This window comes from Mixophyes fleayi, chromosome 10, assembly GCF_038048845.1.
Source record: "Mixophyes fleayi isolate aMixFle1 chromosome 10, aMixFle1.hap1, whole genome shotgun sequence".
In the NCBI taxonomy this organism is placed as follows: domain Eukaryota; kingdom Metazoa; phylum Chordata; class Amphibia; order Anura; family Limnodynastidae; genus Mixophyes; species Mixophyes fleayi.
Window position 1 is genome coordinate 33,059,443 of NC_134411.1, and position 23,533 is coordinate 33,082,975.

General features: G+C 41.0%; 2 protein-coding genes and 1 long non-coding RNA gene across 3 annotated transcripts in view; 1 reads left to right on the forward strand and 2 right to left on the reverse strand.

Moving 5' to 3' along the window:
* Window positions 1-9,954, reverse strand: part of PDHX (pyruvate dehydrogenase complex component X) — a 61,942-nt gene extending 51,988 nt beyond the window's left edge. The window contains exon 1 of the mRNA XM_075188339.1: window positions 9,801-9,954. Within this exon, the coding sequence (XP_075044440.1) occupies window positions 9,801-9,918 (118 nt within the window). The 5' untranslated portion in view covers window positions 9,919-9,954. The remainder of the gene's footprint in view (window positions 1-9,800) is intronic.
* The window catches only part of LOC142103953 (uncharacterized), a 396,555-nt gene that overhangs the window by 364,232 nt on the left and 8,790 nt on the right, over window positions 1-23,533 (reverse strand). The window lies entirely within an intron of this gene.
* Window positions 10,349-19,184, forward strand: APIP (APAF1 interacting protein). The gene is made up of 7 exons (XM_075188352.1): window positions 10,349-10,671; window positions 10,793-10,893; window positions 14,736-14,784; window positions 16,612-16,729; window positions 17,355-17,490; window positions 17,595-17,762; window positions 18,632-19,184. The coding sequence occupies exons 1-7, from the start codon at window positions 10,624-10,626 to the stop codon at window positions 18,729-18,731; spliced, it is 720 nt and encodes a 239-aa protein (XP_075044453.1). The 5' UTR covers window positions 10,349-10,623; the 3' UTR covers window positions 18,732-19,184.

Consider the following 23,533-nt stretch of genomic DNA (forward strand, 5'->3'; position numbering starts at 1 on the left):
AGTTTGGGGGGAGGGGGGGGGGCCCCGAAGGAAAATTGTCACCAAGAAATCCCTCTAAGTCCTATGTCAACATGCTTAGAAGGATCATGTGGTCTGGTTTTCTTTTTATAACATTTACAGTAAAATATTTTATTTAGAACTCATTCACACACATGCACTCCGCAAAAAACACATAAAAACTGTTAACATGTTTGAGCGTGTTACAAATCCTAAATTTTATTTATCTCCATCAGGTCTCCGATGCATCTCACAGCCTCAGGATGTCCGTCCTGCTTGGGTGAGCTTTATTCAGGTTGTCATAGCACCTCCCACGTGAACTTCCCATTCGTGCGAATTAGGAGTTTACAGGGGAGGGGCTTTGACAACCCTTAACTGACAACCCTTAAAAAAGGTGTTTATAAGCATGAGGAGCCCTCCGGATCAACAGATATTATCTTAACATATCTAATTCCATTCAGAACAATACCATTTATGTAGTTTTGGGTGAAAGTAGCTTTTAGTTGGGAATCAAATTTAAATAACCGAATTAAAAATGTGTTTTTGGCATTTTATAAAACCCTCTTCTGGAGAGGTTAATTAGCGATTACTTTGCCTCCCAAAGTGCCCCAGTCATGGGGGCCCCACGGCAGGACCTCTGCAGTAACTCACCGCTGTTCCTTCTCTAGAGCTCCGCACGCTACAGAGGCTTAACCCCTTCATTGCCACAGGTTTCATTGTATGTGCCCACTTGGGATGCCTGGACGATTTTCCCTATTTATTGCGACATCGCTTTTGCCAGCAATCACTTGTCTATTTTTTTTCTCCACCACAGCGAACTTTATATTATTTTTTGGAGATAGATAGAGCTTATTTTTTTGATACTGTAGTTGAGAATTTATATTGCATTTATAGATATAATGTAGGAAGAAAATAGAACAATAAAAAAAAACAGGCAAAAAAAAACACTTGCTTTAATATAAGCAACTGTCACAAATTTCATTTAAACTACAAAAAATATACACTACACATGTTATTTGGCAACTTGTAACTATTGCAGGAATACTGAATGTGTCTTTTATGAAATGCAGGATCTGCATGTGTGGGTCATAATAAAGTAGGGATATAAAAAAATAGTGTATGTTTTTATTTGACTCTTTTTACTCTTTAAAAACTTTTCTTCTGATTTTTCTCACTGAGATCGCTCTATGTGCCCAGGAAGAGATCAGGCGGACACCATAGCGCTGTCTGGATGTGAGCTAGTCTCCTCCCGACTCACACCGTTAATCCTGGTACCCTACGCGTTTCACAGAATCTATAATATAAATGCTTAGTGGCGTGTGTTAGTCTGTCTGTGTGTGTAAAAAATAAAACCAAGCTGCAGCGCCACCTGCTGGGCGGAGTTATACACTGACCTACTAAATTCTTAGTGTGTGTGGGGGAAAAAATTCAGAAAGGGCTGAAATTTGGTATACTAAAATGTTTTTAATTTGTTAATTTAATTTGTTAATTGTTAAAAGTGTTTATAAAAAGATTTTAAAAAAATATATATATATTTCTTGAAGGAGAAGTGACAGTTGGGAGTGGTTGGTGGTTGCCGGGGGTGACAGTTGGGAGTGGTTGGTGGTTGCCGGGGGTGACAGTGGGGAGTGGTTGGTGGTTGCCGGGGGTGACAGAGCGAGAGGAGTGTGATACTCAGGACCGCTGAGAGAGATCCCTGTGTCTGGATAGACATCTGGATAGATGTGGCGATGAAGATGAAGGATGAGGTGATGGAGAAGAATGATGAGGTGGTGACATGTGGACAAAACCACGTTAAAAAAGGGCGCTTACGTCTGGAAGTAACGCTCTTCCCCTGAGGAGGCCTGGGCTAGGCCCAAATGCATGACAAGAACCTTTTTAACACCTTAAGTAGCTTGATTTGACTAGAATGCATGAGTATCATGCACGGGTTAACTTGTGAGAGGATAAGAGCTCATACATCCATAGGAGCTTTATCTCCACCTGGACTCTGTCTATTGTAACACATCTGTCTGAAGATTACACTTGTGAGTGCAATATTTCAATACATCTTTTAAACAAGAAATACTGCATCATATTTATTTATTTTAAATCAAAATAGAAAGCAGATACACTCCATGAGTTACGGGGGATTTGTTTAAAATAGTCCATATTGCATAATAGACACTAAGGTTGTTTTTCTATTTTATTATTGAGAACACTATTTGTATCATGGATTCATAAATAAATAAGTATAAACAGATTCATGACTTCACCACAGATATAAGGACATCTTTCCAGGCTTCAATATCCATCTGTTATAGGTGAGGGCATTTTATTGCAACGGTTTTTTTTATTTTCAAGCACTATAGAGGTTTTATCAGAGTTTCAATATGGAGATTTATAAGATCTGAATGTTGCACGCTGGCGAGTGCAATATATAACTTATCTGAGAGTCACCCCCCAGCCCCGGGATCTTGGAAGAACGGCATGCTGGAGAAGAAACCGGCCTTAATGTAACTTGTATGATCACCAGACTCATGTACTACTGCCCCCAAAGCTCATGATCGTCCAGGGGATGCTGGTACTTGTAGTTCTCCCCGTCCCGCACTCAGTAATCTGGTATATAGTAAACCCCCCAACTGTCACACATTACCCCCTATGTATTATATCACCCTACCACAATATTACCAGTGTGCCTTAGTCTCACCCCAGTACTTTGTATCCACCACAGTACAGACTAGTGATCTTCTTAATTGACAAATCATCAATGTATATATGCGCTCCCTACAGTAAATTAGCATTTATTAATATAGCACCAGTATACTCCCGTCATGCTTTACAAATGGGGATATACACTATATGGACAAAACTATTTTGCCACACCTGTTAATTATTGAATTGAGATGTTTCAATCAGCCCCGTTGCCAGAGGAGTATAAAATCCAGCACCTAGCCATGCAGTCTCCATTTGCAAATATTTGTGGGTCGTTCTGAAGAGCTCAGTGTCTTCAAGCGTGGTACTGTGATAGGATGCCACCTTTATTATAAGATGGTTCGTGAAATTTCATCCCTGCTGGATATTACACGGTCAGCTATAAGAAGTGATATTATTAGAAAGTGGAAGCGTTTAGGAACAGCAGCAACTCAGCCACGGAGCGGAAGACTACGTAATATCACAGAGCGGGATCAAGGACTGCTAAGGCTCATGGTGCGTAAAAGTCTCCAACGCTCTGCTGATTCCATAGCTGAAGAGTTCCAAACTTCCATTGGCGTTAATGTAAGCACAAAAACTGTGCAGCGGGAGCTTAATGGAATGGGTTTCCATGGGCGAGCAGCTGCATGCAAGCCTCACATCACCAAGACCAATGCCAAGTGTCGGATGCAGTGGTGTAAAACACACCGACACTGGACTGTGGAGCAGTGGAAACGTGTTCTGTGGAGTGACGTATCACGCTTCTCTGTTTGGCAGCCAGATGGGCGAGTCTCTGTTCGGCGGATGCCAGGAGAACGTTACCTGCCTGACTGCATTATGCCAACTGTGAAGTTTTATGGAGGGGGGATAATGGTATGGGGCTGTTATTCAGGGTTTGGGCTAGGCCCCTTGTCTCTGAACAGCAATCTTAATTCTTCAGCATAACAAGTCGTTTTGAACAATGCTATGCTTCCAACTTTGTGGCAGCAGTTTGGAAAAGGCCCTTTTCTATTCCAACATGACTGTGCCCCAGTGCACAAAGCAAGGACTACAAAGACATGGTTTGATGAGTTCGGTGCGAAAGAACTTGACTGGCCCACACAGAGCCCTGACCTCAACCCCATCGAACACCTTTGGGATGAACAGAAACGGAGATTGCGAGCCAGGTCTTCTCATCCAACATCAGTGACTGACCTCATAAATACTCTATAGAATGAATGGGCACAAATTCCCACAGAAACACTTGTGAAAAACCTTATAAGAAGAGAGGAAGCTGTTATCGCTGCAAAAGGAGAACCAACTCCATATTAAAGTATAAGTATCTGAATACAATGTCATTACAGTCCCTGTTAGTGTAATGGTCAAGCGTCTGAATACATTTGTCCATGTAGTGTACACAGTAATAAAACAATACTCCAGCACTTTAAATTCATCCTTTCCTCCTACTACTCAGGCCTCTCTCTTGCCAAACAAACCTATTTCACATCTCTCATCTCCTCCCTGTCCAATAAATCCCAACGTCTCTTTGCTACCATTAATTCTCTACTGTGTCCTCCCCCATCCCCGCTCTCGCCACCTACTTCAAAGGCTAAATTGACTCTATCCACAATGACATCTGCTCTTGCCAGATTTGCCTCCCCCACCTGTTCTATCACTCACTCTGCCACCCTTGACTCCTACCCTCCTGTATCTGTGCCTGAGATACTCACTCTTCTCTCCTCCTCTTCTTCTACCACCTCTCCACTTTACCTTGTCCCCTCCAAGTTCCTCCGCTCCCTCTCTTTCACTGCCTGTTGTCACCTTGCTGACCTCTTTAACCTCTCCCCCCCCCACTGGTATCTTCCCCATGGCCTTCAAGCATGCTCTCATCTCTTCTATTCTCAAGAAACCTTCCCTTGACCCATCCTCTCTCCCCAACTATCGCCCCATATCTCTGCTTCCATTTGCTTCTAAAATTCTCGAACGACTTGTCTTCAATCGTCTGACCCAATTTCTCTCTTCCCACTCTCTTCTTGACCTTCTCCATTCTGACTTCCGTCCCCTTCACTCAACTGAAACTGCCCTCACTAAAGTAACAAACGACTTACTCTCAGCTAAATCCAATGGTCACTTCTCCCTTCTTGCACTCATTGACATCTCTGCTGCTTTTAAAACCATTGATCATTCTTTTCTCCTCACCACTTTTAACTCCATAGGCCTTTGCGAAACAGCTCTCTCCTGGTTTGCCTCCTACATTTCTGGTCGCTCGTTTAGCATCTCTGCTTCTGACTATTCCTCCCCTCTCTTCCTACTAGAGTCCCCCAAGGCCCTGTCCTTGGCCCTCTGCTCTTCTCTCTCCGAGAACTTATCCAATCATTTGACACCACCTCTATGCCGATGACACGCAAATCTATCTTTTATTCCCTGACATCTCTCCTGCTTTCCTAACCCAAGTATCTAGCCATCTCTCTCTCTGATGTAACTAACTGGATGTTGCAGCGCTTCTTGAAACTCGACATCTCCAAATCCGAGCTCATCATCTTTCCTCCTGCAAATGTTGCTATCCCTACCAATATCTCCCTTTGGTTGACAACATAATTCTCTCGCCTGTTACCCAAGCCCGCTGACTTGGAGTCCCCCTGGACTCTGCTCTCAGCTTTACCCCTCATATCCAGTCCCTCACCAAAACCTGCCACTTCCTCCTCCATAACATCATGAAAATCCTGGTCCATTCACTCATCATTTCTCATCTCGACTATTGCTATCTCCTGCTCACTGGCCTTCCTGTATCTCACTTCTAGGACTTTTAATCCATACTGAAAGCTACGGCTCGGCTTACTTTCCTCTCCCGTCACTACTCTTGTTCGTAAATCCCTTTTATTGTCTCCCTATCAGTTTCACAATTCAATTCAAGCTCCTTACTCTCACTTACAAAACCCTTACATCTCTGAACCTTGTCTCGCGGAACATAACCTTCGCTCTGCCTCTGACCTCCACCTCAATTGACCTCTCATTACCACCTCCAAGCCTTCTGCCCTCAATCTTTGAAAGTCCATACCCCGCCTCATTCAACTCTTCCCCAACCTTAACTCCTTCAAATGCTCACTCAAAACTCACCTTTTTAAGCTCGCCTCTCTGATCACCTCCTAACCATTCTATCCATCACCACCTCTTCCTTCGCCTGCCACCTCCATTTTCTCCCAATTGGTCCTACTATCACTCATCACCCCTCCCTCTAGAATGTAAGCTCTAATGGGCAGGGTCCTCTCTACCTATTGTCCCATGTCTATCTACTGTCTGACTCCCTTGTACGTCCTGTCCTGTCTTCTGCTGCACTCTGTATGAGTCCCCATAGCATTACTCACACTCATCTGTGCTACTTATGTGTATTACCTAATCTATTTGTTATTTGCTTCTGTATCCTGCGCTATGGAATCTGTGGCGCCTTATAAATAAATAATATCAATTGGTTGAAATGCACTAATTAAATTATCGTTTCTGGATCCTAATGCCTCGGATTTCTTCCCATATGGAGTTGCCACATTATCTGCCCATCTTTCCTGAAACCTTGACTCCAAGATCCCTTTCCTCCTCAGTAGATACCATTGTTGTGTCGTTATTACTATATACAGCCTTTAGATTAAATTATAACTTTCAGTAATCCATACTCCGGCCTCGTTAGTATGACCAGCTAAGTCACACGGTCACCCAAATGCACAGTTTAAGAAAGCGTCATATGAAATGTGGGAGTGCAGAAGTTGCTGCTCTAAGGGACCCCACCGAAATTTGAACTAGCTGTGTGAAGAGACCGAGCTTCCCCCACACTGACATAGGAAATGAGGTTGTAAGCGGGTATATAGTAATATCCTTTTTACCACAGTGCATACAGTAAGTTTTCACATTTATGTTGCAATAAATACTTCCCTTTTCACCAAATCCACACATATCCGGTATATTGTTGATTCCCACACCATACAACGCACTATAAAGATTATGCTTACGGTAATGACAGGCTAATTTTACATTTCAATGACTTGCAATAGAGTTTGACTTTGCTCATTTTGAGTATTCACTTATTTGGGTGTGAGCAAAATGAGATAAATTAAGCCCTATATTTCCACTCACAACCAGTATTGTGAGTTGTCGTGAACATAGAGAGCTTGTAGTTATTTATAAGAGATAAATTATAACTGCAGTGTAAATATGTTATATCAAATGAGTCCATTGATAAGTGTAGTCAAAGTGTAAAGTTTGAAGACATTGAGTCTGATGCAAATGTACTTAATGGCTTTGCGCACCCACCCCAGTGTGAGATGATAACCAGGCCACTTGTAGCAGCTTCAAAGAGCTCTTGGACTCCTGAAAAGATGTTGTGGGGCGGTCACAGCGGGACATCCTTGCAGCCCCAGGCAGCATTGTGCATGCTTATACAGGTATATAGAAATATGAAGGAAAATGCCTTTACAGTTCATATTTTGGGAAATGTGGGTGTAACTCCATACTGAGGAGCAGAAATCACCAGGGTTGTGAATGACAGGGACGGGTGGTATCCGTTAACAGCTAAAATCACATATCTTTGGAAAAGGTATGTCACATTGTCATAATCCCATCATGTTTGGTATTTAAATGTTCCGGAGATTATGACCGGTTTATTGAAGGGGGAGTTATGTCTCTGGGAAGTATCTGTGAAGAATTACCCACAGGTCAAAACTTTGGGAATATTTGTGAGCCAACTACAGTGACACCCAGGGGACATCCCTGCCCCCTATTAGCATTAAACACTGCCCCTGTGAAGACCATCCCATTTGAGTTTGCTTAAAAACCTGTGTTTTGAAGGGGCAAGGGGTCAGACTTTTTGGGGAAATCGAGTTACATTGATAAGCTGTCCATCTTCCTATCCAATTCCCCATGGCGCAGATTATGCAACCCAAGTAAGTGCTATTCTGAATGTAACCCCTTTTTTATTTTAAACTGCTTTGCTTGTTATGTCAATCTATTAATTGTTATTCATTATTTTTTTTATCTGTATGCCCTGTATTTTTGTATATTAAATTTATAATTTAATAAGTTGCGTCCTTGATACTCTAACGAATCCACTAGCCTGTTAGAAAAGAGCTCGACCAAGTTAACCCTTGGAATGCCAGTGTGTGATTTGTTGATACATTTGATTAACAAGCTGTGTGTGCTTGCATTTACATTTGTGTAACAGTCTGGAGGTGTGAAGAGTTAACCCTGTGTGTGCTGGTGTGGGTCTTGCTAGTCTGTGGATAACTAGAAGCCTTTGTGCCAGTGTGTGACAGTATATTGGGGTCCTATTGCCTGTATTCAATGGGTGGTGGCAAACCTGAAACGTCTGGGGGTGTGAGCGCTGTGTTTGGGGGCGATTCCGTAAGTCTATAACCTGTGTGATAGGTAGAGAGAGACTGCGGGCTGAAATCGTGTGTGACCTCATACAGCGAACACCCCAAAGTCACGGCAGCTGGGAGAGTGTTCGTGACACGAGTATATTATAATTGTTCTCCGGTACATTACACATAAAAAAAATTAAATAATGAATGCAGTGTGAAATATATTGGAATATAGGAATAATTGAAATTATAAATGAAGATCTCCTTCGTAAATCCACAATTAGGGCTTATTAACATAAAATGTTTTTGAAGTATTTACAGTGAGTCAACACCTTGTAACCACAAAACACAACTTTTACATGGATCATCGATTCCTACGACAACTGCTCCTACCAAAACGGTAGGAGCATGCGTGAGCATTTAAATGTAAACAGGACACACAGCACATGGCTCTCCATTCCACTCAATACCTGTTTTACATTGTCCCAACCTCCTTATATGACCACAGTAAACGTCAGTTAAAGAGAAAAGAATGCCAACTCGATCCGGCCCTACTCTACACTATGCAGCTTCCGCTTGCCTACTCCATACAAGCAGTGGTGGTCTCAATGCCCCTTGCCATCACAGTGGAGAGTCATTGACATGACAGCTATCAACTGCATAGAAAACAGCAGCATCAGACCACTAGCTGTATGAGAGGACCAGATCTCAAGACCATCAACCCTGTATCTTGACATACTGAAATCCATTCAGCACTACAATTTGGGTAGAGCTTTCATTAACTGAGGTTTGTGAAAAACTATGTTTATTCTGGTGCCTGGTACCATATGTTGATGTTAAAAAAATAAAATTCCCCTATGCTTCCTCTGCTTAATAGTGTATAGCATAACATACTTGCTTGTTCCCGTGAGAAGTTCTTCCTATGCTACAGCTCACAAGCCCTGGAACTTAGAGGAACCCTAGAAGAAAATAGCCTGGCAGCAATCCTGTAAGTCAGTTTGAACGCACACTACATTATTTTCTCTCCTGGGCAGAATTTTTTAAAAAATTTTTTTAACACATACATAGTGCATACCGTGTACAATAACCCTTTACCAAATGAATCACTTCTTTTGAAATTGTGGTTCCAAACGCTATGAATCGGTGTAAAAACACCTTTGACATTGAAGCATTCAGCACAGGTTACTGCAGTTAGAAAATAAACCTGGAGAACCATTATGTACTGGGAGATATTCAACCTTTTGAAAAAATAATCTACTGACACAACCGAAAAGCCTGATGGATACCTAGATATTTACATATGAATACAAGGAGTATGGATACATTCCAGCTGGACAGGTGCACAGACATTCCCACAATGTATTGACCGCTTGACAGCCTGCCCTAACACATTCATAATTTAACATTATTGCATTATAAATATCATGCAGAGTGAGAAGTAAATTGCTTTCTTTATACAAAAACAAAATACTATGCAATCAATATAAACTACAATATCAATATGAAAAAAAAGTTACATAGTCAGGGATAATGTTTCAAAGCCCTGGACTGTCAATGAGGTAAAGAAAAGTTGGCTACTATGGGTATGACATACAGTGCAAACCAAAATAACAGAAACCTGAACTGAGGTGTCCACACAATGTGACATACATACATACATACATACATACATACATATATATATATATATATATATATATATATATATATATATATATAGTCACATTCCCACTGGTTGCCTGAGCATTGATTGACAGCTAGTAGGAAGTAGCCCATAGAGTCATTACATCAACCCCATCTCACCCCATTGCCTCTCAGCCGTGTGGAGAAACCTCAGGCCACCTTCCCTGCCCCGACTCCGGAGACCCGCAACAAATGACCTAACGATTCCCTGACAGCCAAGTCTCAAGGAGGCCGCCATCTTCCTGCACCACCCGCAGGACCCTGACAGCAGCTGCCTTTGTTACTGCCTGAATGGAAAGTAACTCTTGAAATGGGATGCCCAGCCCTTTATTACTAAAACAACGACACAATGACACAAATATAGTTTAATAGAAATTCCCTAATCCTCATAAACATTGTTATATTATTCCCGAGCAGGGATAAAACAACATAAACCTCAGCACTAGAGAGAGACGTGTGTGGAAACTGATACAATACAGTGTCTCCTGTCAAGTTCCTTCTGTGATATAACTGTCCGCCATTGTCTTAAAGACCAGTTTTCATTAATGGGCAGGTAAAAACCACTACAAAAATGGTTACCAAAGTGGAGACTGACTCATAGTAAATCAATGGTCGGTTTCCCCATATTTGCAGCTCATTTTTTATTTTTTTCAATAGCGTCATCAATATGCTGCTTCGGTCCTACAATGAGGAGCTGGCTGGGATAATCTGTGTCATTACCTGGCTCTTCCTTCTCTGCAGCTGTGTTCCTGCCATTTAGCACAATATTATAGCACAATATCGTTTATTGGATTTAAAAAAAACAATATACCACACTATAGCAAAGCACAACTACTGCACTGTTATATAACACAGCACACAACCTAGATACACACAGCCTAAGCACAATATTACACCCGCAGGTGCACAAATAACCACTCAGCTTGGCACAATATTCTGAGATATGTATTACTGCAATGGTGATAATTGCAACCAGACTGACAATGCCAAGGTATTTATTGTGTAGCAAAGTGGATGGACAAGACTGCAAAGTCTGCATTGTAATGCTGAATGCTTTATATTAATGTGACTGTGTTGTGGACCATTGATTTGTTTTTGGGTTTTTTTTTTAGGACAAAGGACACCCAAGGAACTTGATCCCAGAGCTGTGCAGACAGTTTTATAACTTGGGATGGGTAACAGGGACTGGAGGTGGAGTCAGCATTAAATGCGGGTAAGTTATTCATTTTTATGTATCCTGTCTGTATTAATAACATTATATATATAAAAAAAATAATATATATATATATGTGGTATTATTGTGAATGCACCCTAAATTTATAGATTGTGTCTATATATGTATTATACATTTGTTTATGTTAATCCCACACACTTGTCCTACCTAACACACCATCCACAATTGTTTGTACTGGGAAAGACATAGTTGGCAACTGCACCTAATTTAAAGGACCATTCCCAGGTTTTAAAAGACCAGTTAACAATGCTAAATATCTTTTTTTTCTTAGCCCTACCTCAGCCACCATAATTTCCACCCTACCCCTTTTCGCTCATTCGGCTGGACAGTCAAATATGGGCAATTATGCTAGATTAGCCTGTTGGTAACTAAAAGAGAGCAAAATACTTTTATGATTGTGTGTTTTCAATTGTTAGGGGGGGGGAGTTGTCTTGAAACAGGCTTTACTGTGTCAGGTGTAGCAGTAGCACAAATGGTTAGTAGAAAGTCTTGGGCACAGGCAAAACAGCCTTCAAAAAGATGATCTACTAAATGCTTTAAGATAAGGGGTAGAAATAGCCGATTGCATTGGAATATCTATTTTGATTGGCTGGCATACCTGGCCAATGCGCCTGCCAGTTTAGGATATGATCCAGTCATAAATTGCAATTCAACTGGAGGATTCTCTTTAAAGAGAGAGAGACTTGGTGGATTTCTAAATTGGCAGTCAGCCATGAATTTGGTTTAAATAGAGAGAATTTTTATAAATATTTGTATCATTTATACTTTTTATTACATTACTCTGTTGTTTGTTTGTACATCTGCATTGGTTACAATATTAATATTGAATAATGTTAACAAAAGTAATAATAAATTGTTTTTAACTTAATTAACACAGTGAAAATATATATATAATGATGATTGTGTTTGATTTGATGATTACGAATGGTGTCCAAATGCTAAACGCCGTCACCTTTGAGAAAGATGCAATAAAGAAATTATTTTATACCAATCTGCTTGGTTCCCTGGTGTCACATGTACCTCTGAATGTAAGAAGAGTTCTTTGTTTATTATTATTTATTTCTCTGTTCCAAACCAGCAGTGGATGAACTGAGGAATTTGGTGAGCTCCTATGATTTAATATTATTCTAAGGTCCATATAGTAGCGCTCCCAGAGGAAGTTTTAACTGAGCCGCTCCTTCCCTTTAGTGGGTCCTGGGAACTTTATGCTGAAACAGTTCTCCTGGGGCTCCATGATGGGTGTAGTACAGCACCAGGAAAATACGGTGTTGCACGTGCAGGCTTTGGTGGTGGGAATGTGTGGACCAATAGGACGCCACAAGCTTGTGTTTTTGTACTGGTCCATGGGATTTTTAGATGGTTAACACTCTTATCCAGTTATGTGAGGCTGTTTCGTAGGTTTGGAGAATTATCGGGAACAACTTTTCTCAGTGTGTATCTTCCGGGACGTCACTGAGAGGAAGGAGTAGCGTTATTATTGCCTACTGGAAAATGTTACATTAGCCCCTCCCTGTTTGGGGCTACATGCAACCTTTGTTCCTGGGGATCTGCCAGTTCTGTAACAACAGGGGGTGAGCGGGAGGACGGGCCACAATGTCTTAGTAGCAGTTTATGATTGATCCTTCTGCTCACCCCATGTTTTGTACATCTAAGGGCAGGGCTGGCCAAATTTTGTCTGCAGCCTGCTGCAAATGATGGCTGGATTTCCAGGGCATCATCTAAGAACCGTTTAGCATGGGTTCTCAGCCTTCGTACCTTCAGAGGCCAGAGCCCTGGTCACCTTCATAGAGATACTGCACCTGCTGCTGTAATATAAGCAATAGAGCAGTGTGCATGTGATGTGTTAGAGCCAGAAACCTGTTCTAATTGGTCACTATATACTGCCTTGGGGCAGTTAGTGTGCAGTCACTGGGACGTATGGTGTGGGGACACAGAGCTGTTACATTGTGGGCATGGGGTAGTGTATGATGTGTGGGCACAGGCTGATCTGTTTGGTCTCAAGTGGATACAGTGATATTTGGCAATGGCTGGTTTATCATGTATGGGGCACAGTCTGGTATGTATATACGCACATGGCTGATACAATAATGTGGCTGGTATGTAATCACGTATAAATATTTGTTTAAAAAAAAGGTGAACTACAGCGAATTTGTTTAATTTCCAGTGAAGATTTAGCTCAGATAATCTTCCTGTTGCATTACTTATTTTAATCCTTTTCCCCTATTACCTGCTAAGTCTTGTGACACATCCAGGTTGGTGTCGTAACACACAAGTGCTCACTAATTAGTAATCATTAAATAAACATCAACGTTTGTTTCCGAAACTGTTCCTGACTGGATTTTGCAATATGACAGTGGGTAGCTGGCGAGGATGTGAGTTGTGTGTCTGTGTCGTTATGATTCTGTGTTACCTCTGTGTTGGAATCGCCATATTCTCAGTTTCTGATTACTGCCATATTCAGCCCCTTGTCCTGGAGCATTCCAGGAGGGGGGCAGGGGGCATCTGCCCCACGGGTTGGTCCCATAATGGGCTACCTTGAGCTGGGTCACTGGATACCTGCAGTTTTTTCTTTTAAATGGACAGTTATGAGAATGCAGCCTATCAAATCACAAGGAGCCAGTGACATCACTGAGAGTGCAGCCTATCCAGTCACTAGGAACCAGTGACATCACTGAGAGTGCAGCCTATCCATTCACTAGGAACCAGTGACATCACTGAGAGTGCAGCCTATCCCGTCACTAGGAACCAGTGACATCACTGAGAGTGCAGCCTATCCCGTCACTAAAAACCAATGACATCACTGAGAGTGCAGCCTATCCATTCACTAGGAACCAATGACATCACTGAGAGTGCAGCCTATCCATTCACTAGGAACCAATGACATCACTGAGAGTGCAGCCTATCCAGTCACAAGGAGCCAGTGACATCACTGAGAGTGCAGCCTATCCATTCACTAGGAACCAGTGACATCACTGAGAGTGCAGCCTATCCATTCACTAGGAACCAGTGACATCACTGAGAGTGCAGCCTATCCACTCACAAGGAGCCAGTGACATCACTGAATTTGTAGCCAGTCACTGTTTGGTTCCTAGTGAATTCATAGATGGTCTAGGGCGATGGGTTATACATAATTTGCTACATTTCATTAAAAGTGGCAGCACACTAAAAAAACAACTACCAATTTTACAGATGTGAATACCCCAGTTCTATATGTATTGGTCACTGGTTTTCGAGAGATGCTTATTAGTTTATCTACTTTAAAATATTATCTGCCAGTCTCTCTCATATTCTTATAATCTTTGTCTCACTGCTGATCTGATCACTGTTTTTTTAAATAATCATATATCATCATCATCATCATCATCATCATCATTTATTTATATAGCGCCACTAATTCCGCAGCGCTGTACAGAGAACTCATTCACATCAGTCCCTACCCCATTGGAGCTTACAGTCTAAATTCCCTACTATAGACACACACTCACACACAGACAGAGAGAGAGAGAGACTAGGGTCAATTTTTTTTTTTTTTTTTGGATTGCAGCCAATTAACCTACCAGTATGTTTTTTGGAGTGTGGGAGGAAACCGGAGCACCCGGAGGAAACCCACGCAAACACAGGGAGAACATACAAACTCCACACAGATAAGGCCATGGTTGGGAATTGAACTCATGACCCCAGTGCTGTGAGGCAGACGTGCTAACCACTACGCCACTGTGACTCTTTGTGTTGTATCTGATTGTTTGCCTTTCATTCATCATTCTGTACTTGTTACTACTATCAGCTGACTGTTGCCTTATACCCTTTCTCTATGTGTACAGGGATGAAATTTACATCGCCCCATCCGGAGTCCAGAAAGAAAGGATTCAGGTATGAAACTTCTGCTGCATAATTTCATTGACTCATAAGATTTCTCACCTGCCCGGATCTATTACTTTTCTTCTTTCCACACCCTCCGACTGAGTGACGGTGTCTTAGCGGAATAACAGACTTATGTCTGAGTCTCTTTACATTTTTGGGGAATCATTTAAGATGTTTTCTTCTTAGTCGTTTGATAAAATATTGCTTTACTGGAAAAACTGAGATTGTATCATATTCACCGATATGTAAACGGTGCCCTAGAGAAAAAAATACTTTGATATATTGTAAAGGAAGGTAATTTATAAGGTATTTCCTTACAGCTCCAGTTAGACACATATTTCATTAGAGGTGGATCACTGTAGGCTGCTGATGCTGCCATATTCCTGCGAATGTTCACCCCACATCCTTAGTCACTAACGTTAATCAAGGAATAGACCGTACTGTTAGCCACTAGCTGCGCTGGAGCAAACCGTTTTTGACTTACTTTAGCTGTTATAGGGAAGAGAGAGCTTTTAGTCACATTGATTTGTTTTTTAAAAAATAATTAACACAGTATAAATGTTATACTGTGTGAACTGATTGCTTTTACATGGAATTTTAAAACAAGTGCTAATCATTTTTTTTTTTTTTTAGTTTGGCTCCACTTTATTTTGTTTTTATGTAACGCAGAACCCAGATAGGGCAGAAACTGTCTCTGTTCGTATTTGCATATGATGCCAAGGGCACATTAATTAGAGGGCAGATAGAAATATATCCGGCATGATGGAGAGGTAGTTTGTGGCCGGCTGTTGATTTTGAAACCGTTAATAGAGGGTGACAGGTTCAGGCTGATAATGCAGCTTCCAGCGGTGAATCTTTCCATAGACATTTTCTGTTCTCTTCGTCAGCGTTACGTTGACGTCATTTTGACCCGTACAGGAGGGAAAACTGGAAGGACAGAACTCCTTGACAGACAATGACTTTAAGGCAATGTCCCCAAAATGTGTCCTTGTTTAAACAATGCAGTTCATTACAGCTTAAATATTTTTTATGTAAATAGTTCACTTCTGCATTACAGTACTGGGGTCATGAGTTCGATCCCGACCATGAAGTTATCTGTGTGGAGTTTGTATGTTCTCCCCGAGTTTGTGTGGGTTTCCTCCGGGTGCTCCGGTTTCCTCCCACACTCCAAAAACATACTGGTAGGTTAATTGGCTGCTATCAAAATTGACCTTTGTCTGTCTGTCTCTGTCTGTGTGCGCGTCTCTATGTTAGGGAATTTAGACTGTAAGCTCCAATGGGGCAGGGACTGATGTGAGTGAGTTCTCTGTACAGCGCTGCGGAATTAGTGGCGCTATATAAATAACTGATGATTGATGATGATGATAGTGTGTTTCAGAGCTGCAGCTGACATAAAACGGCGTATTATGGTAAAATAGTTTATTTATGTTGTATATTGGTTACATCAGATTGTGTCTGTACTCTCATCCACAGAGAACTAACTTGTCATACTTTATAGTGTCTGCATCGTTTCTCATCTGATGATATAACCAACCTGTGGCTCGTCGACTGTTGGGGAACTACAAATCACATTCAGCCCTGCTTCTGGTAGGGTATTTTGGGACTTGTAGTTCCACAGCATTTGGATAGACAGAGGCTGAAGGGTCATGCTGGGGCTTGTGGCGGCAGCTGGAGAGCCACAGTTTGTCAACGCCTGCCCTAGATTGTAAGCTCCTATAGACAAGGCAGAATACAAATCAGTTTATTTCTGTATTTTGCTGTTATCCTACAGTACTACAGATAAACGAGCGAAAAATGAATAATCATAAAACTGTGATTGGTTTTGTTTTTTTGCAGCCGGACGATCTGTTCATCTGCGATATTGACGAGCGAGATATCAGCTGCCCCCCACCTTATAAGAATCTGAAGAAGAGTCAGTGCACCCCTCTGTTTATGAACGCTTACACCATGAGAGGTAGGGTGACTGCTGGACTGATTGTTTAGTTACATTTATTTTTGTGCAGTAATTATTGTTGCACTGTGGAATTATTACTTTTGCCTCTCTGCAAGTTGCCTTTCTTTACTGCAAGGGGCATTTTATGCAAATTAGGAGGAGGCAGATTGAGCAGATATTGTGGCCAATCAAAATGTGTCCACTACAGCTCTTTGGGAGAATACAGAAAAGCAAAACACAAAAGCTCAGTCCTGCTTTTAACACAGTAAGGGGCAAATGTATCAAGCCTTCTAAAAAGGAAAAGTGGAGCTGTTGCCCATAGCAACCAATCAGATTCTAGCTATTATTTATCTGGTGCATTATAGAAATGGATTGCTATAATCTGATTGGTCCCCGATGCAGCATCTGCTCTGATGTTCCCTCTGCTGTAGATATATTTTATGGTTTCCACTGTTGATGCCCTGAAGTACTGTAATTATAGTATGTACAATTTCTGCTCTGTAACTCTGCAAAGTAATCTGGAATTGGATCAGATTGGTGACAGATCAGATTAACTCAGATAATATTAACACAGGTCCGATTAATGCCAGATCAGATTGTCATCATAGTATGTTCTAGTTATCATGTGCACTCTGTGTATTTCCAGGAGCTGGTTCTGTGATCCACACTCACTCCAAGGCTGCCGTTCTGGTCACTCTCCTGTTTCCGGGGAAAGAATTTCGGATCACACACCAAGAAATGATCAAAGGGATTAAGAAGTGCAGCACCGGGGGATATTACAGGTACCCGCCCAACACGCGTCCTTCCTGTTCTTGTGCCCACGGATTACAAGACTGTATTTATTAAACCTGCGTTGGCGTAACTCGTCTGTTGATGCGTTTGATAGATACGATGACATGTTGGTGGTCCCCATCGTAGAAAACACCCCCGAAGAAAAAGACCTGAAAGACTCCATGGCGAGGGCTATGACGGAGTATCCGGACTCCTGCGCGGTGCTGGTCCGTCGCCACGGGGTCTACGTCTGGGGAGACACATGGGAGAAGGCAAAGACTATGTATGTATATATAGGAATCGCTATGGTTATAATAGCTTACAGCTGGAAAGTCTAAAATACATCTGTGTTCAGGACATAAAGCTGCATAGATTTCTGTAAGTGGTGGAAAATTGTTATCTTGTTGGCTCTTAATTTTTTCTCCAAAGCTAAAGCAGCCATTTTTTTTATCATATATATCGCTGTTGAATCTGCCTACCTCAAACGCCCCCTTATTTTAATTTTTATTTTAACTGTTCCCTTTACACATGGGGGCTAGATTTATTAAATCTTCTATAAAGGAAAAGTGGAGGTGTTACCCATAGCAACCAAAGAGATTCTAACTATAATTTTCTAGTATGTAGTAGATAAATGATATCTAGAATCTGATTGGTTGCTGCAGGAGGCAGCAGGAAGCCACAGACTGAGAGTTATATAGTGGACGGAGCAGGGTCCCCCAGCAGCACAGATATGAGGCTCCTGTCAATCACATAGATGAAAATTGGATAAAGATAAAAGATCCTTACACGGCATGGAGAAAGTGGAGCTGTAATATATAGTACTGGGAAATCATTAAACATTGACACTTGTTTACCTGATTAGTGGTTATTTAATAACCGGAACCCATAGCAACATATCAAGCATTAGCTTTCATTGATCTGCAGGTTACACTATATAGTCATATGTCAAATAGAACCCCCCCCCCCCCTCCCCACCTTTATTTATAAACATTGCGACGTGGCCAATAAGGTGTAACGCGTTTCTGACGCTTTTTCACACCGTGGTCTCTGGAAATGTCATTGAATTCTTTAGCAATTCGCTTCTGTAAATTCCCCCTAAACTTCTCCCCTGACTGCAGCGCTCGTTATAATTACTCTCTGTTGTCTCCTCAGGTGCGAGTGTTACGACTACCTGTTCGACATTGCAGTGCAGATGAAACAGCTGGGACTGGATCCCGCTTCTCTCCCCGTTGAAGAGAAAGGAATTGTTTAAACCCCCCCTCCCCTGGGATGGATGAAATGTGCGTCATTTGCAGCACAGGAACCGATAGAACTTTAACAGTCCTGAGACATTGATCATAATTCTGTGACGTGATTAGCACCTTTTTTCACCGTTCATTTCTCACTGTGATACCACTGATTTTAATCGTAATCTCCAAATGTCCAGACTCAGGAGGGGGGGTGCTTATCCCACTTATTAATGAGAAGTGCCAACGATACACATGTTGTATCCTCAGATCTGGGCAGTCACTCTTTTTATTTTTTAGAAACTTTGCAAGAAGTAGACGTCTAATGCTATTGGTTATCTGGAAATGCCACGTAGTTACACCGTAGCCTGTTCATATTGCAATGTCCTGTTTTTAACAGCTGTTGTCAATAGAGAGCTCCTTACATAGAAGACTGCGTTTATCCAGCCCCCAGGTTTTAATAAAGTAACCTACCTCAATCTATGGGAGCTTTTCATCTTGTGCTCAGTAGTTTACTATGGCAATTTAGGGGAACCAACGCTCAGACGACTTTAATTTGTTGCTTTCTACGTGCTCCTTTGCGGCTGGATTCTGCTCACTTAAGTGTTTTTTAACCATATATTTATATAATCAGGAATTGCCTTTAATTAAGACACCGTTTTTCTGTGCTGTCTGCAGTGGATACAGTTGTATCCAGAGAACACATTTGGTCGTATCCAAAGGCAGCGGAATTAAGTAACTTACTGATGCAACGAATGATTGAAAAGCACAGAATTCCGCCAGAATCGTCATTCTCAACATTTATTTGAGCGAATTCCGTAGCGCTTTACAACTGGGAACAAACACGGTAATAAAACAATACTAGAACAGACAGACAGAGAGGTAAGAGGGCCCTGCCTGCAAGCTTACAGTCTATTGTACAATGGGGAGTCCGATACACGAGGATAGGGGTGCTACATATTGCATATTGGTCCAGCCAGATTGCAAAGGTAAAAAGTGCTTTGTAGGTCACACAGCAATGTTAGTCAGTTGTCCGTTGTCTTGTGTGAACTGTATAGAGGGTGGTAATAGGGTAACCTAGGGAGATTAAGTGGGTGGTTGAGGAATTTTATAAGCTTGCCTGAAGAGGTTTGTTTTCAGAGAACGTTTGGAGACTAGAAACAATGTTACTTTTTACAGGACAGCATGTACAGACACATAAATTAAAGTCCAAAGTTGGTGAAACCCTTTAAGGTTCTATAATATGTGGGAGAGATCTACAGTAGAAATTGTGTATATATGTATATGATCAGTGCGTAGTGATGTCATCAGTGATTTAACTTATGTATTAGACGGAATAACACCCACCTTATTGTAGATAATAAAAAAATAATACAAGTCCCACTTCCGTTCTCATCTTTGTACATTTATATGATCAAGGAACGGCTCAATGATTTCTAGTATCTTACTAATATTCTTCGCCGTCGCGTCCGGTGTGTTTGTAAAACCTCTAGTTCCACGTGAATGTCTATGTGCATACGGAACTGTAAAGATGAGGTTTTAATATTTATTTATTTGGAATAGTCTTAAGTCAAGAAGTAAGGTTCAGTCGCTCTGGCGTGACCTGCAACCACTGTACCGAGTATATTAATCACCAGCCGAGGTTACTTATCCACACCAGGAAGTGAACGTAAGCACATTATAATAAAACCGGTAAGACTTAGGTCACTACAACACTGGGTCTGTGTATATCTCTCCCAAATTATTCTCCAGGTTAGTCATTGGTGCGTACACTGTTTAGCAAACTGACATGTAAGTGTTTTATGTGCATGATGGTTTGTATAATAATGTCCTGAGCTCTGCTTTCACAGTTTAATAAACCATTTGTGATGTTCTAGTATCAGGAATTATGCTCTTCACTGTGCGTCAATTCTGTGTCGTAATGCATGTGATCTTGTAACTTACAAATCTGTTCACCCCAAACTGGATTAATGAATATTTATAGCATAAGGCTTACATATGCTTCAGGATTAGTACAATCTATATACTTAGATCTACATCACTCCCCTATCAAGCAAATTCATTTTGTAGGTCTAGAAATGATAAACTGCCTGAGCTAAAAAGCAAGAAATAGTAAAATGCTGGGACACAAGCCTGTCACTCCCCCTTCTCTTGTGTTAGCGGCTGTCTAGTACCTCTCCTCTCTATTTCTCAGTGCTCATTTTAGACACCATGGACACTCTTTGCCTTAATTGCAGGTTGTTCACAATGGGCTATTGAATCTTGTTATGTGTGGGGAGGGGTGGGCTGGACTACCAAATCCAAACAATTTAGTCCTTTTCCATTAAAAACAAATTAACAAGTATTCTCCATATGTGACCTGGCAGTGGTTAACTTTATGTGGCTGCAATGTGAATATATCCTGCAACTGAGCAGCTGTTAGCTTAACTTTTCACATCATTTATACATAAATAACTACAACTGTACTAAAGTACATATAATAGCAAATCGTTAAGATATGTAACCATATGCAGTATCTCTCCTTGCCAGGCTTATTGAGACTTTTTAATATTTAAAAAAATATATACTTTTTTAAAAAAGTAATAAAATAACAAATATATAAGTACATCTAGTAGTTGACGAACGTAAAAAAAAACTCCTAGGTGTCATTAAAACCTATAAGGTGATTCAAAAGAAATAATCATACATTAAGTAATACATTAAACATCTGAGACCCTGATTCTTTACATAATAACAAACGAAACTATAAATAACCGTATCGTTAATCACATTAAGAGGTGATCTATCGCCAACACACATCAAACCGTACTTGTGATCAGACATTACTTCTCTGACTTGCCACTAGATGGCCTCCCTCATTGAAAATTAAGCATTGGTATATACAGACTTGTAGGGGGGGATTTCAATTGGCCGCTTTATATGAAAAAGAAACGCGGCCTGCGCACTATTACCGTAGTAGTGCGCGTAAATATCGGCATTTTGCTTGCATGTATAAAAACCTTTTATTTTACGTTACAAGCGCAATTGCTATGAAGCGCCATTTAAACTTTAATTTAGCTAATACAGCAGCAACAATTTCTCCAATTTTTTTTTATCTTTGCTACAACACGCTCTGCAAATCCTAATCTATGACCAAGTGGCTACTAAACTTACAATAACTGTTTGAGTCATTCACAAACCTCTAATTACAAGTAGTTTGAGTGTTCGTCATCATCCTCATCCGCTGCTTACACCTGCAAATAAAACTTTTTTTTTTTTTTTGCCAATTCTGGTTGCGTAATACGCTCTAGCTGGAAGGCACCCTTACTGTTCATTGCCGATGTTACATTACCCATCCCCTCTCCCGTCGCACCTTTTCAGGCTTGTACAGTCATGGCCAAAAGTTTTGAGAATGACAAGTACTGGTTTTCACAAAGTTTGCTGCTTCAGTGTTTTTAGACCTTTGTGTCAGATGTTGCTATGGTATACTGAAGTAACATCACAAGCATTTCATACGGGTCAAAGGCTTTTATTGACAATTATATTTCTTGAAGACCTCTGCAGATGTATCTTGGATCTGAATCGTGAACCTTAGGTGTCTGCCCAGTCAGATCCTGCAGGAAGTAAGTTTAATACTTAGGTTTGTGATTATCACAAGTGTTTGCTTAATCTTTCTGTCTGCCAGCTGTAGATCTTTGTCTTACAGGCACAGTAACCCCAGATTTCCCATATGATTTGAGATATATATATATATATATATATATATATATATATATATATATATATATATATATATATATGTAATATATAAATGTCTAGTGGCGTGTGTTAGTTTGTCTGTGTGTGTGTGGAAAAAATAAAACCAAGCTGCAGCGCCACCTGCTGGGCGGAGTTATACACTGATCTATTAAATTCTTAGTGTGTGTGGGGAAAAAAAATCAGAAAGGGCTGAAATTTGGTATACAAAGATGTTTTTAATTTGTTAATTTAATTTATTAATTGTTAAAAGTGTTTATAAAGATTTAAAAAATATATATATATATTTCTTGAAGGAGAAGTGACAGTTGGGAGTGGTTGGTGGTTCCCGGGGGTGACAGAGTGAGAGGAGTGTGATACTCAGGTCCGCTGAGAGAGATCCCTGTGTCTGGATAGATGTGACGATGAAAATGAAGGATAAGGTGGTGACATGTGGACAAAACCACGTTAATAAAGGGCACTTACGTCGGGAAGTAACGCTCTTCCCCTGAGGAGGCCTGGGCTAGGCCCAAATGCATGACAAGAACCTTTTTACACCTTAAGTAGCTTGATTTGACTAGAATGCATGAGTATCATGCACGGGTTAACTTGTATACATATATATATATATATATATATATATATATATATATACGGTGTGTATGTGTGTGTGTATATATATATATATATATATATATATAGAGAGAGAGAGAGATAGCACCAGTCATGTTGCTCAGAGCTGTACAGAGAATACACTGGAGCTTACACTCTAATTCTGCCCCTGGTTGAGGTTACTGTTTCTTTAAATAGCTGGTTCTGCATTCTGTGGGTGGAGCCTGTCCGCCAGCTGCTAAGACCAGACTGCTAATGGCAGCCTCTGCATTGGCCATTTTGGTTTCTGGCTTGCCCTATTGGCTATATAGTCTTACCAGGCTTTACCATTACCCCTTCACTGGCACTGGGTAGACCCAGAATGTGTCCATGTGATTATGTCCCCTGGTGTTTGTCAATGGAATCAATTGGTGGTTTATATCTGCTAATTATCGTATGTCGGGCAATTCATTCCGGGAATCCAGGATGTGTAATGAAGTGGATCTTTCATTTATGAAATTTA